At 36.9% G+C, this 19,974-nt stretch overlaps 2 protein-coding genes across 2 annotated transcripts in view; one reads left to right on the top strand and one right to left on the bottom strand.

Annotated features, from left to right (window-relative positions):
• The first annotated feature begins 318 nt into the window (after positions 1-318).
• On the top strand, positions 319-4,102 carry LOC137249658 (uncharacterized). The gene is made up of 6 exons (XM_067781361.1): positions 319-894; positions 1,151-1,437; positions 1,502-1,680; positions 1,923-2,279; positions 2,521-2,624; positions 2,680-4,102. Exons 3-5 carry the CDS (start codon positions 1,615-1,617, stop codon positions 2,608-2,610), a joined length of 513 nt encoding a protein of 170 aa, XP_067637462.1. The 5' UTR covers positions 319-894; positions 1,151-1,437; positions 1,502-1,614; the 3' UTR covers positions 2,611-2,624; positions 2,680-4,102.
• GlcAT-I (Glucuronyltransferase I) overlaps positions 577-19,974 on the bottom strand; it is a 160,246-nt gene continuing 140,848 nt past the window's right edge. Inside the window, exon 3 of the transcript XR_010952474.1 lies at positions 577-812. The gene's annotated coding sequence lies outside the window, so the exon portion shown is untranslated. The remainder of the gene's footprint in view (positions 813-19,974) is intronic.

Genomic DNA, 19,974 nt, shown 5'->3' with positions numbered 1-19,974 from the left:
TACAATTTCCCGCTTATATGCACCCCGCTTTTAAGAATTATGAAAAAAAAATTTAAATTTCCCCCATACAAATGTACACAACAAAGTTTATATCAAAAATTAAAGTTTTTCGCTACTTAATTGGAAATTAAAATTGTAGAAAAATCTCTACAATTCACCACATGGGTTTGGGTCTAGAAAATGTAGAAAGCGTAAAAAATATTTTTTATGTGTATTTTGTTGTAGCAAGTAGAAAACTTTTGACAGTAATGTGGAAACTACGCTTTCTACGAAAATTAAATTCAGAGAATTACCTAATTGCATACACAACTTTTTTCTAGGCTGTAATTTCTGAGCAATCGTTTAACCATTACAGTTTTTTTTATGAAAAAATAAAAAAATAAATATAACTTATATATATAATAAATATAACTTATATACATAAATATACATATTTTGCATTTTGTAAGGCAGAATTTAAAAGCCGTACGTTTTTTTCCAATTATTTTTAATTGACGTAATTCTTTGTTTTTTTAGAAAAAATAAGCTTTCGCCGAAGAAAATCGTAAGATAAATACGAAAGTTTTAAACGATGAAATAAATATATCCACATTTCGTTATGTATGAACACGGCATCCATCATTCTGTATTGCAAACCAAAAACCAGACGCTTACATTTCCACTCCGCAGCCTGGATACCAAAATTACAAGCAGTGATAGATTTTTCTCCCTACGTTCTTTAATTATTGGCAACTCTATCAAACGATAAACTTCAGTTACTGTTTGCTTTTTAGTTTGTGAAGACGTTTTTCAGACCAACAAGTGCATAATTACTAGAAATAAAAATAATGTCTGATGTTTTGCTTAAAACGCTTAGTGAGTGGAAATTGGAAAATGTTTATGAACATTTAAATTGTAAGTTATTTAACTAAAATTACGGCTTTCCCCAAAATTGCATTAATATTAAGACAACAATTTATTGCAGAAACAAATATGTACTCCTCGCAATGCTAAAGGAACTTGCTGTTTGTGTATGTTTGAAATTTTCAGAAATGCAAAAAATTGGTGAATGCATACTGAGCTCCACAGAATAATATTAATGCATTTTTGGAAAGAGCCGGTGCTTTGCATATTGATCGCTATTTCAATAATTTATTGTTTTTTTACAAAGCTTTTGGAATTGCAGTTTTGTATTTGACTGAAAGCGACGTAGAAAAAATCTTCAAAGACGACTTTACTACAAAATTAAAATTTCAGTCGAAGCTTAAGCCATTACAGAGACAAAATGTAAAATCTTGAAACCTTAGTATTTCCGAGGATTACATAATTAAATATTTTAGGAAACTTGTGAGATAAAAAATATCCTTGCACGCATAGAAAGCCAGCTTCAAAAGTTTTTGCATTCTATCACAACACCGGTTTCTAAGGAATTCCCTCCCTTTAGGGGCTGCGGACTTTGTAAGTATAGAATTTGAAAACATATATCTGCTTATGAATTATATTTTCACATTTAATTTCTCAGGATTTAGAAAAATATTTATCAACGAAGACTGAAAGTTTGTTAAAACACTTCATGGTGGAAACGAATCCATCGATTTTAACACAAAGAGGCCGATCAAATATTATTGAAAATTAATGCGAGAAAAAGATTTTTTGTGCGTTGCAAATCAGATTTGTACCAAATTTCCTGGAGAAAAAGTGGTAAGCTGACTAGTAAATTTATAAAGATTATGAAGATATTGTGAATATTGCTAAAGCCGATATGACACTATGTTTTTTTCATGTATTTTTGGGGCATTTTTTCTGTTTTTTGTACGAAGGGGATGGTCTTATACAATACCCGAAAAATACATGAAGAAACGTCGTGTCATACCGGCATAATGTATTAGTTCCTTGTTATCCTTTTGAAACCAATTTGAAATTAAATTTTAAAACAATTACAGGAGGTTTATTACAACAAGAGCAGCAAATATCCAAGTGGAAAATTGTACCATTTCTATAAAAATTCAGTTGCACGCTTGCGCAAGGAAAGTTTATTTCCTGCAAAAAGGACTGCATTTCAATCGCAATTCGATTATTTGCCCGAAGATATCGAAGAGATTCCAAGTTCTTCAGCGACTGTCTTCGAAGATCACAAGGAGTGGCTCCGACATTTTTGTGAACCTTGGGAGGAGGTACAAAGACGTTGGGTGGAAACCATTGATTATCGCAGAATTAGCTTATCAAACAGTAAAGACAAAACAATAATCGAATTACTTCTTGAGTGGCCTTCCTACGAGAAAAGCTTTGGAAAAACTTTGGTGAGTGCAAAGCACAGCTTTCAGATGCATACGTACATATTTGTTTAATGCAGTAATATTCGACTATAAAAGTAAAATATTTTATACTGAGTTTGCTAGGAGCAAAGTTAATTTATAAGTATTTTCCATTTGCATTAGCTTTGAATAATGAATGCATGAAACATCATTTCGAATTAACCAACCAATTCTAAATAACAACTGACAACTAAATTTTTATTTTAACTCACTTATGAAATTGCAGATAGACATAGACTTCGACAAAATAAGCTACGGTAATTGCTATGGGCTCCATGTTAAATGGGAATCATTTATTGAACACAACACTTTGTGATATAACTAACAAAGGTAGTTTCATAATAGTATATTTTAGTTAATTTTAATAATTTTTTTCTTTACTAAGATTTACGTGATGCTGCAATATTTGATCTTATGTCAGCTGTATTGCCTCCGACAGAGCTTATTAAATCGAAAAATAAACAATTTTGGAAGCCGTCAACCAGTGACTCTCAGCAACAATTTTGGTAAGGGTGAACAGTTCCAACGATCTACAAACATCTCTAGAAAGACTTTCCCTGCATTTAGGGGAATATGGACTACAATTACAGCCGCTAGTAGTATTAATTTGTAATGAAGATACGGCTAATTTGCAGATAGTTGGAGTATTTGACGATATAAAATACTCATACGCATCTGTTATTGAGGCAGTGTCCAATATTTTCAAACTGCATTATATTTTTAATCTTCAATATCAAAAGCAATGTGTTCACGTTTGGCAATTTATACAAAAATATTTTTTTGAGATAGATTCAAACTGTATTTCGGCTTGCGTAAATTTAACAATTCGAGCGTTTTCATAATGTTTATTTGCTTTGTATGTAAAGACTGCCTAAAAACTGTAAATGATTTAATCATACATTTAAAATATGTTCACCGCAAAAAACCATATGGACTATTTAAGTGTCAACAAGATAAATGTATACAATCGTTCTCAAGTATAAAAACCTTAAAAAGGCATTTAAATCATATTCACAGAAGCTCTGAAAATACAAACATATCCGAAACTAAACTTGTAAATATAAAACTTCCCGAAAATTTTAACAGCTCAAACGGAATTCTAAATACAAACATTTTTTTAATGAACCTCAAGTTTTAGATATTCAAAATACAAACGCATCAAAAAACTATGTCATAGATAGTATTTTTTTAGTTGATTCGTTGAAGCAAAAACTTTTACAATTCATTTCCTATATGTATGCTCAAAGCGACTTGACTACAAAACATGTACAAGAAATTATCTGTAACGTGACCAATCTTTTGGAGATTACACTTAATCCTCTACTAAATATTTCCAAAACTATTTCTGACCAGGAGGTTAGGGAAAGCGTGGAAAGTTTTATACATAATTTTTTGAATATGATTACCTTGTTTAAAAGTGAATACCAATTAACGAATTATTTACTACAAAATGTGTTCTTACAAAATCCAACACAATTCAATTTTGACTCCGTAGTAACAGAAATAGTTTCAAAGGGGGTTGCATCAGTTGATAGTAAAACGTTTGGGGGAACAATTCTTCCTCTACGTTTTCAGCTAAAAAAGTTTTTTGAGCTACCTAATATGTTGACTAAGACTTTAGAGAGAATTGAAGTGCTTAGTCAGGATAATCTCTGCCATATCAATAGCTACTTTCAAGGCGAGTTATGGAAGGAAAAAGTATTGAAGTTTCCGAACAAGAAAGTGATTCCTTTTTTCTTGTACTACGATGACTTCGAAACGAATGACCCAATACGAAGTCACACCGGAACTCAAAGTATATCGGCATTTTATTACTCTTTCCCTTCTGCAACTCCAGAGGAAGCCTCAAAACTGTCAGCAATATTTCCAGCTATGTTTGTTAAAGCGAAATATTTAAAAGAATTTGACATTAATACTGTATTAAGTCCGCTAGTTGAAGAACTAAAATTTCTGGAGGAACACGGACTACCAATTAAAGTTAACTCAACTAATGAAACTATTCATTTTGTACTAGGTTTAATTATTGGGGACAACTTAGCTTTGAATACGCTACTTGGATTTTCCCCGTCTTTTTCACATACCTTTTTCTGTCGGTTTTGTACAATGCCAAAGGCTGATACAAAAATTTCAATTATTGAAAACTCTTTATTATTGCGTTTAGGAACTGACTTTGATCGAGATTTGACTGGCAACTCGTACAGCGAAACAGGAATAAAATTTGATTCGGTTTTTAACAAATTACTTTCATTTCACGCAGTCGATAACTTTTCTGTTGATATAATGCATGATGTTTTTGAAGGTGTAATCAAATATGGATTAATTAATGCTATTAAGTATTTTGTGTTTAATAATTTTTATTCTTTACAAGATCTTAATAACCGCTCCATTTTTTTTTGATTATGGAAATATGGCTGGAAAAAAAAGGCAAAGGAAATTTCTCCACGAAACTTAAAAAATGGAAAATTAAACATGACTGCCCGTGAATCACTATTGTATTTAACATATTTTACTTGCTTCATTGGTGACTTAGTTCCAGTAGGGAATAATGTATGGAAATACGTTTGTACACTTGAAGAAATGGTTCGTTTAATTTTATCCAATAAATTCACTGTTCAGTATATAAGAACACTTAAAGACATAATAAAGCTGCACCACAGTCAATATACTAATGTGTTCAATGATTCTTTAAAACACCATATATTGATTCACTATCCGTCTATTGAAATAGAAAATGTGGTCCCTTGAAAAATCTGTGGTGTATGCGGTTTGAGTCTAAAAACAAAGAAATTGTTAACTATGCACATACTATTAGTTCTAGAAAAAATTTGTCATTTTCTTTAGCAAAAAAATGTTGCTTTAAGTTTACAAATGTTATTTTAAACTATACAACTGAACCTACATTTACATTTACTTTGTCTAAAAACTCAAGTAAACCCTTGTATAAATTCGAGGAAATGTTTGAGGAAATTATAGGATTTCCAGAAAATGGTGAAAGTATTGTATTTAAAAATACCTTGTATAGTCTGAATGATTATTTATAATATAGCCGATATTGTTAAAATAAGTGTATGTGTATACTTTATATTACAAAAAATAGAAATATCTGCAAGGGATCACCATTACATGTGTTATTATATAAATAAATATACCACTTTTTATGAAAAAATAAACATTGCAAACCTAGAATGTAAGCCGCTACAAAAATTTCGTTTGACAAATGGTAAAACGGCATTCAAGCCTAATATGTTGTAATATTGTTGATATTTCCACAGAAATAATATTCACATAAGTGGGCATACTTTTACTATAACATATTTTTATTTAGTTGTTAATATTAATAAAAAAAAAATGAATTTGTAACTAAATTAAAAAAATAAAGTGTGCTAGAACTGCTGGGTATAAAATATTTCGGTGTTTTATTAAGAAAAGGTTCACTAAGTTTAGGAAAATAATTGCTAGAGTATTCTAGTCCATATTAAGCAAATATTTACTTATTTAAAGAAGTAAAATTTTTACTTACTACAAGAAAATTATTTCTTAATAATTCTGCGTCTGCCAAGAAAAAAAAAGCTTAATAAAAGAAAACATTTTCTTAAATTTTGCGGCTAACGCAAGAAAAAACTGGAGTAATTTTAGTAAAAAAAGTCTTGATTATTTTAGTGCAAATCAAGACTGAAATAAGAAAATGTTTGCTTATTTATTTAAAAGTAAGAGGTACAGTTATTTTCTAAGATTTTCTTAATAATAAGAAAATATTTTCCAAGTTCAAAAACAAACCTCGATTTTCTTGTTTGTGCTTTGATTTTAGTAAAAAATTCTTTCCGTGTAGCGCGAACCCAAAAGTTGTTATGCGAAAATATTAAAATGCGCATAACTTGCGAAAGGGAGCAGCTAGGATTTTAAATTCAAGTGATTTTAAATGTCCAAACAATGTAGAAACTTTCTGCGATAACCGATTTCGAGTCCATTTTAGTCAAACTTTGGGCTGCTTCAGGCACACCGTGTGCTGCATACAACAAAAAGAAGAAAAAACTGTATAAAAAATTTAAGAAAACATTTTTTTTGTCCAAGATCAGCTGCATTACCTTCTCGTTAAAGTTCTTAAGAGCGCCTGGACGCACAGCAACGTAATTCTGGTATAATACGAATGATTTATCTGATCACGTGAGTATAAAAAAAAAGCACGAAGGTAAAGGAAAATAAAAATATTCTCCAAAAATTTATATTAAAACCACAGTGACGAATTTGACTGGGGCCGTCAATGCCCTTCTTGAGAAAATAGATATGCTAGAAAGGCGAGTGGCTCGCGTCGATTCAGCTAGCTCCTTATCTACAGTGGTCTGAAATTCAAATTTTTTGGCATAAATCCAAAATTATTGTTTCTTATTTCAAAAAAATAGGTACGCAGTATTAATTGAGACATTTCAGTGGTGTAAAATATACAAAAAATTATTTTGATATTGCAACTCTGTTCTAAATATGAGCTGTAAAACATGATGCTTCTGAAGCAACAACAAACTTGTAAACAGTTCAGTAAAATATTGCAAGAAAACAGCTGTTCGATAATAGTTTTTTAACCGAAAATTTCGTATTAACCTGTGTTCTGTGGAGTGAAAGTTGTGTGTATTGTCCCGTATTGTTCCAGATTTTTATGTTCGGCGGAAGTTTGGGGTATGTTCTTTAAAATCATGTATGTAACATTTGCCCGTTTTTGCCCAATTTAAGTATATTTGTAATTTTCAGCAACCTTTAAATTCCAACATGAAGAAATGCTTGGAGTTTGGATAGAGAGCGATCGCAAAACTAATGTTGTTTTGGATTGGGTTTTTAAAAAAATTAATACTAATGAGTTTAGTTTAGAGAAAAAAGATGAAATAATGTAATCAACTGAAATGTGGAAGTGTCGGTTGCTATCCGAAAATGGTTGCGTACCAACCTTAAGAGTTGCGTTGTTACTGCCATCTATTGAGGAATAGAATAAGAAGCTCGGTAAACGCAATCATTTAGTGTAAAAGTAAAAGTACCAACCTACATTTAAGGTAACGAATGTGGCGAACAACCAATCAGGTGTTCGCTTCTACTCTGTAAATACTGACGCTGCCCTCTGTAGGCAAAATTATGTAAGGTCTTCTTAGTGATTAAGTATACTCACTTGTAAAAATGTGATAATGTGGCAATGCCTTTTTCGGCAGAAAAGAAAGATTCATTAAATAAAGAGAAGTTTTAGCAAGCCTGCGAAAAAACAGAATAGCTCCTGATATTTTATTTAATAAAAAACATTGGAAATTAAAGCTCAGGTGTGGGTAGAATTTGCGTACTACAAACGTAATAAAAATACATATATATATAATGAATATTCGCGAGGAGTTGATCAATGTTCTAAATGATGCTGGGGTGGAGTTTTCACACACAGCTACGGCAACGCAACTGCGGAGATTGCTGCAAAATGTGGTTGGAGCTGGTCAGGTCCCTTCCACTAGTATCCCAGTGAGCGCTGACCCGAGTTTTGATATGAATTCTGATTCACCTGATGTAAATGATCGAAATACTGCCGACGACGCTTTTGTTTCTGGTGCTCCGGCCACTGCTGATGCTGCCGTGACTGATGTCACTGATGTCCCCGTTACTGCCGATGCCATTACGTCCGCCGATACTGATGCCACTGCTGAAACTGCTGCCATTGTCGCTGCCACCACCGCTGCCGAAACTGCCACAATTGACGCCAATAACACCGCGCCCACCGGTTCGGTCAACAGGTACTTTGAATCCGACACAAAACTGCTCAACGCAATCATCTCAGGGATAAGAGAAGAAAACGAGGTTGACCGAAAAATTGCAATTTTGAAAAAAGAGAAAGAGCTTCTTGAACTCGAAAAAGCCGTTGCTGATCTAAGACGGCAATACCAAGACACAAATACTGATAATGCCGTTGGCAACATTAGGTCGCATTTGTCGAAGCGCTTAACCTTCCGAGATATTGAACATACAATTACAAAATTCGATGAAGAGAATAAGACATGCAATGTCCATGACTTTTTACGTAACTTTGAAAGGATAATGCAAATGGTGGGAGCTGACGAGCTTTTCAAGTTCACTTGTTTGTGCAACTCGATTTGTGGGGATGCAAAACTTTTGTTAAGCAGAGATATTTTGAACTACGCTGTTCTAAAGGCGCTGCTGGTGAGAGAGTTCGGGCGTGTGGTGAGTCGTGCCGAAGTCTATAAAGCATTAGCGAATCACAAGTGGGACAGGAAGAGCAGTGTGCGTCGGTACGTATTAGAAATGGAAAATATCGCAACGCGGTGTGATTATATTGATGAATTTGACTTAATCAACTTTATAGTCGATGGGCTTCAGGACAATACACCAGAAGTTTATATACTACTGAATGCTAGAACAATGAAAGAGTTTAAAGATTCACTCGATTTGTATGAACGTCGCCTCTCGTCTCGTTCATCTAATCGAGAAGCCGCCAACAAGCCTAAGTTGTCCAAGCCCATAACAACTAAAGGCGAATCCGCAGTTCCTGAAACAAGATGCTTTAATTGCACCCGTATGGGGCACTTCCAAAGTAAATGCCCCTATGAGAAGAGGGCGGCTGGCAGTTGTTTCCGCTGCTGGAAGATGGGTCACGATCACCGAAGCTGCACCTTTCCGAGAAAAGTACTAACACTGAAGAAAACAGTAGCCGCAGTCACCGCCAGTGGGGCCGAAGATATGGATGAGGAAACCTGCTGTCACATGTTAGGATCTATGAACATGGTAAGTGTCGCCTATCTCACCACAAAGATTAAGTGCAAAAAATTTATAGATTTTTCGTCTCTTTTCGATACCGGTAGTCCAACTAGCTTCGTTCGGAAGTCCGCAGTACCAATAGACGTTGACGGAACCCCCGTACAATCAATTTATAGATGTTTAGGAAGTTTTAAATTGTTAACTTTTGGAAAAATCAAAGCTGAAATAAAGTTTAAAAATAAAATTAACACAATTGTCTTAAATGTGGTGCCCGATGACACCATGGAAATTCCTCTTATCTTAGGTCGAGATTTTCTCAAAAAATTTAATATTCATTTATGTTCACTTAAGTATGGCGGCATAGATCACCCAAATCAATTATATAATCATTTACTAGATGGAAAATCTTATTTTTGTGCGCTTGATCCAAATGGTGCATGTAGTCTTAAGGTTGCAGAGGGTTGTTCAGAGTCACACAACAATGGATCCAATGATAAGTTTGACGGTGAGATAAACCAATCACACACGGGTATGATGTCTCAGGGGTCTCCTACTGACGGATTGTGCAAATTCGATATATTTCCATCTGAAGGTAATTTCAATGAGCTGAGCGCATCTGTGTCCGAGGTAAAGATAAACAGCGCCCTTGGAAAAAAGAATATAGCACAATTAGAAAAAACATTAGTCGATAACTATGTGAACCCTACAGGTGTTGATGTTCGTCCATATGACTATGAAATGAAAATTAGACTGGTCGACGACAAACCATTCCATTCAGCGCCAAGAAGGCTGTCCCATTATGAAAAAGCCGAACTGCGAAAAATAACAGATGAACTATTAAGAAAAAACATAATCAGGCCAAGCGAATCACCTTATGCCTCTGCGATCGTGTTAGTGAGGAAAAAGAGTGGCGAGATACGCAAGTGCGTTGACTATCGTCCGCTTAACAAATTGACGGCTCGTGACAATTTTCCGCTTCCGTTAATCGAAGATTGTCTCGGTTACTTGGGGGGAAAACATTTTTTTTCAACTTTTGATCTGCGTAACGGTTTCTTTCATGTGAAAATGGCAGCCGACTCCATTAAATATACGTCTTTCGTAACACCGTATGGTCAATTCGAATACGTTCGTATGCCATTTGGCCTGAAGAACGCACCCGCAGTATTCCAGCGATATATTCACAACACTTTCAAAGATTTAGTCGATGAGGGGTTAATTATGGTGTATATGGATGATATAATCGTAGCCACTGAAGATTTTGAAGCTCATTTCGAGCTTGTGGGCAGAGTACTTAGGAGGATGAGAGAGAGGGGTTTAGAATTAAGGCTCGATAAATGTTTATTTGGGTTTAATAAACTCGATTATCTAGGTTATGCCGTTAGTTCAGATGGCGTACGACCCAGTGACGCACATGTAGAAGCAATTCGAAAATATAGGCTGCCCAGGAATCAGAAGGAGCTTAAGACGTGCTTGGGACTCTTCTCTTACTTTAGGAAGTTTATTCAAAACTTTGCAAGGATCTCTGGCCCTTTGCAAAAGTTGACACGGGAAGGTATTAAGTTCGAGTGGTCAAAAGAATCTCTGCAGGCTTTCGAAGAGCTAAAAAACAAACTGTCGGCCGCACCAGTGCTAGCTATATATGACCCAAAGAAACAGACAGAGTTGCACTGTGATGCGAGTTCGGCTCGGTTATGCTACAAAGGCAAACGGACAGCCGTCTGCATCCGGTTATGTATTTTTCAAAAGCTACTACGGCCGCAGAGGCGAGATACCATAGCTTTTAACTAGAGACCCTAGCCATCATATATGCACTACGTCGCTTCAGTCTATTTAGAGGGTATTCCGTTTAAGATAGTCACAGACTGCAATTCGCTTACGATGACTTTAAGTAAAAAACAGCTTAACCCGCGGATAGCCAGATGGGCCCTAGAACTTGAAAACTATAATTACACAATCCTGCACAGAGGCGTAGTAAACATGGCGCATGTTGATGCACTTAGCCGATGCACGTCCGAATCACTTGTAGCCCTCGCTGGTGAACCAAATATGTTGGCTGAACCATGCGAACTTGTATCAGCTATTGACGCCAATGAAGTTGACTTTTATATACAAGACTTATCCAATATACATCATTTATATACAAGCCTTACAATACCGAGATGATTCCATAAGAAAGTTACGGGAGAAACTAGAGCTGGGGTCTGTGTTGAACTACGAATTAGCGGATGGCCTTGTCTTTAGGAGAGAGGGGGAGGGTTACTTGCAGATGTTAGTTCCAAAAGATATGGAAGACAACGCTATTAGGCTGATTCACGAGAAAATCGGTCACTTAGGCATTGACAAGACATGTGATCAAATAAAAAAACACTATTGGATACCCAAACTTAGGGATAAAGTTGAAAATTTCATTCGAAATTGTATCAAGTGCATTATGTATTCTGCCCCTGCTAATGTGAACAAGCGCAATCTGCATAATATTAAAAAAAAAACCTATACCGTTCGATACCATACAAGTTAACACCTGCTAAGCAGATTTATGGGAAACAATATCTTCCCATATGAATTGCCGAATATGAAAACCTACTAATGCATTTAATGTGAACATCCGTTCACACCAAAAACGCTGACGCTATGTCTGTGAAGGTAGTTAACACCTGCTAAGCAAATTTATGGGAAACAATATCTTCCCATATGAATTGCCGAATATGAAACCTACTAATGCATTTAATGTGAACATCCGTTCACACCAAAAACGCTGACGCTATGTCTGTGAAGGTGCGCGTGACAATATTGAAGTAAAGTAGTAAACAACAACAATGCTTTGAAATGAATATCAACTGCGACCGCTGCTGCCTTCGCCACCGCTTTGGATAAAATATTTTGATTCTGTTATTTACGTTTAGTCTTTTGCCAGGCTCTAATCGAGATTGTATTCGGTGATCAAAAATAAAGTAAACATAAAAACCCTCTTTCGTTTTCATTTAAATTGAAGAGCGAAAGTAACTGGCGCCCAAGTGTGGGGCCGCGCGTGTTTTAACTAAATCCTATTGGACGAACAGCGTGGTCGTGATTTCGGACTCACCAAGGAAGAATTGAACCAGAGAAGATCCAAAGCAGCAGCAAGAGGAGTCCAGCTACAACAAAAATGATAGTAAGGAAGTAGATTTAAGAAAGTGAATTAAATAAAAAAAAAAAACAAAAAAAACGAAAAATTACGTTAAAGCATAATAAGTTGATTGATTAAATTGTGTTTTGGAAATTTATAAAAAAGTGAGCTGTAAGCCAGTGAATTTAATAAAAAAATAATAAGCTTAGTAGGCTCAAGATAATTACGTGTTGAAAATCAAGATAGCAAAAAGCTGTAAGCCAGCGAATCTAAAAAGTTTGTGAATTAAATTTTAAATTAATATAAAAGAAAATGGATGAAATGCAACTTCGTTCAGTCATTAGTGCCGCTATAAGAGTAGCTACTGACCAAACAAAATGTGACTTTCAGAAAACTATAGACGAAATGACTCAAAGACTCGCTAGGATGGAAACACCCACTACAGTAGAAGAATATCAGGAAATAACATTTAGCCATGATATTGAGTGTAACTTATCACTGGACGTGGTGAAATCTTTGCCAGAGTTTTCTGGTGACCAGACACGTTATGTGTCATGGCGGCAGGCGGCTCATGCCGCCTACAAAATTTTCGAATCATTTGCTGGTAGTTGTAAACACTACCAAGCCGTGGCGATTATTCGTAACAAGGTTACAGGACGCGCAGATTCTGTGCTCTCATCGTTCAACACCGTCCTTAATTTTAAAGCAATTATAGCAAGACTAGATTTTTCCTATGCTGATAAGAAACCTATCCATGTTGTAGAACAGGAAATGTCCACCCTCCGCCAGGGAGGCCTAACAATTAATGACTTTTATGACAAGGTCGAAAGGAAACTGACGGCCATAACTAATAAAACTCTTATGACCTACGGAAGCGAGCGACAGGTTATTGAATCACTTATGACCAAATATCGCCAAGACGCTCTTAGGGTATTCATATCCGGACTTAATAGGCCATTAGGTGACATCTTGTTTTCATCTAGACCGAAAGACATGCCATCGGCTCTTGCTCTTGCGCAGGAATTGGAATCTAACCAAGCTAGATCATTCTTCGCCTCAAGGTTTGCCGATGGCAGAACCTCAGAAAATCGTTTGGCAAAACCAACTAATGTTAGGTCCTTTCCCATTGCCAATAGCCCTCATTTCAAAAGAGTATCAAGTAATCAAGTTCAACAAAATGTCACCCCAATGGAGGTTGATCCCAGTCTTTCTAAATTGAGGTATCCTTCTCAACAGACGCCTTCCTCTTCTCGTAATCGCCCAAATTACCCTTCAGGCAGGACTCCATTTGGAAATCCAGTTTCAACCGGTTGCACTGCCGCGAATGCAAAAAGACCACATGGTAGTGACCAATTTAATTATAATAAAATGCAACGAATCAATGCCCTTACCCAATATGACGAGGAAGCCTACGCAGATTCCGACGCCTACGATGAGAAAGATGGGGAAATTGATAATAATGGCAATGCAATAGCAGAAGTACCAAGCGACGAAATAAATTTTTTAGAGTAGCGTCCCTGCTACCGTTTGTTAGCAGGAAGTTCAAAGGTAAACCTGTAAAATTTCTGATCGACACCGGCGCTTCTAAAAACTATGTAAAGGACTGTGGATGGCAAGGTGTAAAAACAGTAGAGTCAACATTCCTGGTGAAATCCATTCATGGTACCAATCGCGTTACGCAAAAATGCACTATCAACATTTTTGACACGAATTCTGAATTTTTTCTTTTACCAACTCTTGAAACATTCGATGGTATAATAGGTTACGACCTTTTGCGTAAAATCAATGCTAAGCTTGACCTCAATAAATTAATTCTTTCATACAAAACTGGTTCAGAAAATTTGCAACATCTCCACTGTAAAGACGTTAACAATATTGTACTGACCCCATTAATTGAAGAACTTAAAGTTAAGCATTCTGCGGCCTTTTCTAACCCAGAGGAGCTCCTTCCTTACAATACGAATATTGTGGCAACAATTAGAACCACAGACAACGAGGCAGTTTATTCAAAATCATATCCTTATCCAATGGCGGCATCAGAATTTGTAAATAGCGAAATCCACAACCTCTTACGCGATGGAATAATCAGACCTTCCAGGTCCCCTTATAATAGTCCTATATGGGTAGTTCCTAAGAAAGGATTGACCGAATCTGGTGAAAAGAAAATGCGAATGGTGGTGGACTTCAAGAAGCTCAATGAAAGGACCATCAATGATAGATACCCTATACCTGACACCTCCATAATACTAGCGAATCTAGGTAAATCCTCAATTTTCACAACGATAGACCTTAAATCGGGTTTCCACCAGATAATACTGGCTGAGCGGGATAGAGAGAAAACCGCATTTTCCGTAAACAATGGAAAATACGAGTTCTGTAGACTGCCGTTTGGGCTGAAAAATGCCCCGAGTATTTTCCAACGTGCCATCGACGACGTGCTGAGGGAGGAGATAGGAAAAATATGCCACGTCTACATCGATGATATAATCGTGTTTTCCAAGGATTATGAGAGTCACTTCAGCGATGTCAGCCGTGTCCTTCGGAAGTTATATTTGGCTAATATGAGAGTTTCTTTAGAAAAGACCCAATTTTTCCAAACAGAGGTCGAATTCCTCGGATTTGTGGTCTCACAAAGTGGTATCAAAACGTCAAAGGACAAAGTTCAGGATATTGTTAATTATGAAGTCCCGAGAACACTTCGAGCATTGCGCTCTTTCCTCGGGCTATCAGGTTACTATCGACGTTTCATAAAAGACTATGCGTCAATAGCTAAACCCCTCACCAAGTACTTACGTGGCGAAAACGGAACAGTAAGCAGCACCGCTTCAAAGAAAACTAATGTTGAATTCGACGAAGAAGCCCACAATGCCTTTAGGAAAATTAAAGATATTCTATCATCCGAGGATGTGCTTCTCCTTTACCCCGATTTTCAAAAACCCTTCGACTTAACTACGGACGCATCCTCTCATGCTTTGGGAGCAGTTCTTTCTCAAGGAGGTCGGCCTATTACTATGATTTCACGTACACTGACCAAAACTGAGGAGAATTATGCTACTAACGAGCGAGAATTACTCGCCATTGTTTGGGCATTACAAAAGCTCAGAAATTACCTTTATGGTGGCAAAAACCTTAACATATTTACAGATCACCAACCTTTGTCCTTCTCAATTTCGGATAAGAATCCGAACTCAAAACTAAAGCGATGGAGATCTTTTGTGGAGGAGTTCTCCCCTAAGTTTCACTATAAACCCGGAAAGGAAAATGTTGTCGCTGACGCGTTGTCAAGACAGCATATTAATGCTCTTAGCATTGACCGATCTGATGAAACTGTTCATAGTGAGGAATCCTCAACAATGACGATTAAAACAGCTAAGAATCCTATCAATTGTTTCGGGAACCAAATAATTCTTGAAAATGGGGACAATGAATCCGTAACTACGAAAATTCTGTTCAAAACTCAAATCAGGCATCGCATTATTTTCAATAAGCTCGAAAGAATACCCACCCTAATAAAGAATTGCCTAAACCCTAATAGAGTCAACGCATTGCTGTGTGAACTTCCTGTGCTGGGGAAAATTCAGAACCAAATACTTTTGCGCTTTCCAGCGGTCAAGTTCGTCTACACGAATCTTCAAGTAACCGACATATTTAACAAGGACGACCAGCTAGAGATTTTGCAGTCTGAGCATAACAGAGCTCACCGCTCACTGAAGGAAAACATTAATCAGGTTCTTAGAGACTACTACTTTCCCAATATTTCAAAAACCTTGAGGGATATCATTTCTTCATGCAAAACATGCAAAGAAGCTAAATATCAACGCCACCCACCTAACCCTGGAATAGGCGAAACTCCCATTCCAGGTAGGCCCGGCGAAATTTTGCACATGGATATTGATTCAACCGACAAAAAATTTTTTTTTAACTTGCATTGATAAACTTTCTAAATTCGCTGTGGTCCAGTCAATTCCGACAAGATCGATAGTAGATTTAAAGGAACCCATAATCAAAATTATGAACTTCTTCAAGGACACAAAATATCTTATCTGTGACAACGAAAAATCTTTGAACTCAAGTACGATAAGAGCCCTATTGCAAGACCTCTTCAATGTTTCCATTTACACAATTCCACCTCACCACAGTACTACAAATGGCCAGGTGGAAAGATTTCACAGCACGCTTACAGAAATAGGCCGCTGCATTAAGTTGACCCAGGGCTTAATCGACACAAATGACCTTATTCTCCTCTCCGCTTACAAGTACAATAGAACTATTCATTCAGTAACAAAACAAAGACCAATTGACATCATTCATCACAATGTGCAGGCATTTCTTGACGATATAAGAGATAGGTTAGTTAAGAAACAGCATAACGATCTAAAGAATAGGAACCAGAATTGCCTTACTAAGTCTTACCATCCAGGTGACAAAGTGTTTGTGAAAACCAACAAGAGGATAGGCAATAAGTTTACTAAGCTGTACTTGGAAGGAACAGTTACTAAAGATTTAGGCACAACAGTTCTGGTCGACGGCAGAAGGGTTCACAAAGCAAATCTTAGATGACCTTTTTCTCCTTTTTTTTCAGCGCCCGTTGGTGATCTGTCTGATTGTGGCGGTCATTGGTACAGAAGGTAAAATATTAAACTACACGAGCGCTGCGTATATTGAGGTTGTGACTGGAGAAGTTGCAATATTTTCTAAGTATGATTACCTCATTCATCATCAAAATTTGACTTATTACGAAGCTGTTTCAAAAGACACACAAAACTTACTAAATTACTTTCCACAGTCACACATAAAGAAATTATTACAACTAGACGCAGACCAAATTATGCGATTGCTGGATTCACTAAGAATTCATCATCGCCATGCCAGAAGCATCAACTTCCTGGGAACTGCATTGAAATATATTGCAGGTACCCCGGACTTTGACGATTTCAACCAGGTATCTACTCGGGAGGAAGCCTTAATCGAATCGAATAACAGACAGATCTTCATTAATACCGAAACACAGCTAAGGATAAATCAATTGACCGACACCGTTAACAGGTTACTTAATGCTACAAAGAAACACGATATTAATACTGAACACCTTTTTGAAGTCGCGTCATCCAGAAATAGACACATCATAGATGAGCTTGAGACAATTATTTATTCAGTGGCTTTAGGTAAACTACAAATGATAAATCCTATTTTGTTAAATAATAAAGAAAGTAATAAGCTTATTGCCAAAGAGCATTCTAATAATATTACTGTAAGCGATCTGTTAACGGCTTCAGCCCTCAAAATTTTGCAAAATGAAGAAAATATGTATTTTATAATCAGGTATCCTATTATAAGTCAAATATGCACCAAACTTGTAATCAGGCCAGTTATTCATAATAGGAAAGCAATAATGTTAGAAGCAAGCATAGTGGCGGAGTGTAGTAGCGAGTATCATCAACTTAATAACTGTAAAGAAACAACATCAAAAACTATCTGTCGAATTACAAACACAAGGAACACTTGCTTACTGAATATGTTGAGCCGTCAACCAGCTGCATGCAAGTCGATACCAGCTGACCATATGGCTCCTCTGGAAGAATATGACGATGGATTGGTGGTCATCAACGATCAAACGGTTGAAGTACGCGAAGACAGTTTCCCTCAAGTAAAAATTAAAGGTACCTTCCTTGTATCCTTCAAAAATAACGCCAGCATTAACAACGTCAGCTACACAAATTGGAAGAGAACTGTTCGCTCCTATCCGAGAGCTGCACCAGCTGAAATACTGAATATGACCGAGCTTGTTCCCCTGTTATCCTTACCTTACCTTCATCGTGGAAACTTGGAAAATCTAGACCAGATTGCATCCCTGCGGGAAATTACACACACACACACACTCAAAACAATTTTCAATGTCATTATTCCTCCTAATAATCATCGCTGTAACTTTTATCGCAATAGTTACAATTTGGAAATCTTATCAGCAACGCAAAAGTGCAGCAGCAGTAAAAAGAGTTATAAAAGAAGCTGAGGACAGCTCCGTTTTTACGGGGGGAGTAGTTAACACCTGCTAAGCAGATTTATGGGAAACAATATCTTCCCATATGAATTGCCGAATATGAAAACCTACTAATGCATTTAATGTGAACATCCGTTCACACCAAAAACGCTGACGCTATGTCTGTGAAGGTAGTTAACACCTGCTAAGCAAATTTATGGGAAACAATATCTTCCCATATGAATTGCCGAATATGAAACCTACTAATGCATTTAATGTGAACATCCGTTCACACCAAAAACGCTGACGCTATGTCTGTGAAGGTGCGCGTGACAATATTGAAGTAAAGTAGTAAACAACAACAATGCTTTGAAATGAATATCAACTGCGACCGCTGCTGCCTTCGCCACCGCTTTGGATAAAATAGTTTGATTCTGTTATTTACGTTTAGTCTTTTGCCAGGCTCTAATCGAGATTGTATTCGGTGATCAAAAATAAAGTAAACATAAAAAACCCTCTTTCGTTTTCATTTAAATTGAAGAGCGAAAGTAACTTACATGTCGACCCCTTTGACCCATTGCCTTCCGTTAACTCAAAGCGGAAATATATCCTAGTGGTAATCGACGCATTTACTAAATTTGTCCGTCTATATCCGGTAAATTCCATAAGCACAAAAGAAGTCATAGCCTGTCTCGAGAAATACTTCAACTACTATAGTAGACCGAAGAGGTTAATATCAGACCGCGACTCTTGTTTTCATCATCATCATCATCCTCCTCAACTGCTATTGGAGCATAGGGCCTCGACCGCCGACTTAAATCTTATTCTGTTAGGTGCAGTTCTTGTGATGTCATTCCACGTATATCCTGCGTCTTCGAGTTCTTTATCCACAGTTCTGCGCCAAGTTTTCGCAGGTGCACCAGGTGCAGGTGTCCTTGTGGATTCCATCCCAATGCTTGTCTGGCTATATTTACTGGAGGTCTTCTGAGAGTGTGACCAATCCACGACCATTTACGCTTGGTTATTTCTGTGGCAGCCTTAGGTTGATTTGTTCTAGACCATAAGTCGTCATTTGAAATTCTTTCCGGCCATCGAATTTTCAGGATTCGGCGCAGACATTGAAGTTGAGCTTTTCCACGTCTCGCTCTTGTTTTACTTCTCTCGAATTCAGCGCATACCTGTTAAAGAATAATGTATCTCATGTCAAAGTTGCCACCGCCTCGCCGCAAGCGAATGGTCAAGTAGAAAGAGTAAATAGGGTCATCAAAGCCGTTTTGAGCAAAATTACTGAGCCGATAAATCACGCCAACTGGTCAGTCATGTTAGGACAAGCTGAATATAGCTTAAATAATACCATACACTCTACTACTGGGCACTCTCCAAGCGTGTTGCTGTTCGGCGTAGAACAGAGGGCGCTGAAGTCGATGAGCTGACAGAACATATGGAGGACAAACAAGAAGTCAACGGGACACCGAGTCTCGAGACAACTCGGGCATCAGCCCTTGCAGCTATTGAGAGGTCACAAGAATACAACTTAAGGTACTTTTCCAAAAGTAGTAAGCCACCTGAGACATACGCCGAAGGTGATTTCGTAGTAATACGTAATGTCGATAAAACTGTCGGAACTAATAAAAAACTTATACCGAAATACAGGGGCCCGTATGTGATCCATAAAATATTACCACATGATCGGTATGTAATTAGAGACATTGAGAATTGCCAATTAACTCAGTTACCCTATGATGGCATTGTTGAAGCTTCGCGCATTAGAAGATGGTCAGCAGACCAAAAAGAGCTTGAATAGCCCTCAGCAACACCCAGGCGACACTTCTCGCATGCATTAGGTTTAGCTAGAATAT

Source organism: Eurosta solidaginis, chromosome 4, assembly GCF_040869045.1.
Source record: "Eurosta solidaginis isolate ZX-2024a chromosome 4, ASM4086904v1, whole genome shotgun sequence".
Classification (NCBI taxonomy): Eukaryota; Metazoa; Arthropoda; class Insecta; order Diptera; family Tephritidae; genus Eurosta; species Eurosta solidaginis.
Note: the sequence above shows the minus strand (reverse complement) of the source record. Positions and strands in the feature narration are given on the sequence as shown.

Coding starts and splice junctions, on each gene's coding strand:
- LOC137249658 (XM_067781361.1), top strand. CDS start 1,615: ATGCGAGAAAAAGATTTTTTGTGCGTTGCAAATCAGATTTGTACCAAA. Junction 1,681..1,922: donor AATTTCCTGGAGAAAAAGTG/GTAAGCTGACTA, acceptor AAACAATTACAG/GAGGTTTATTACAACAAGAG. Junction 2,280..2,520: donor AAAGCTTTGGAAAAACTTTG/GTGAGTGCAAAG, acceptor ATGAAATTGCAG/ATAGACATAGACTTCGACAA.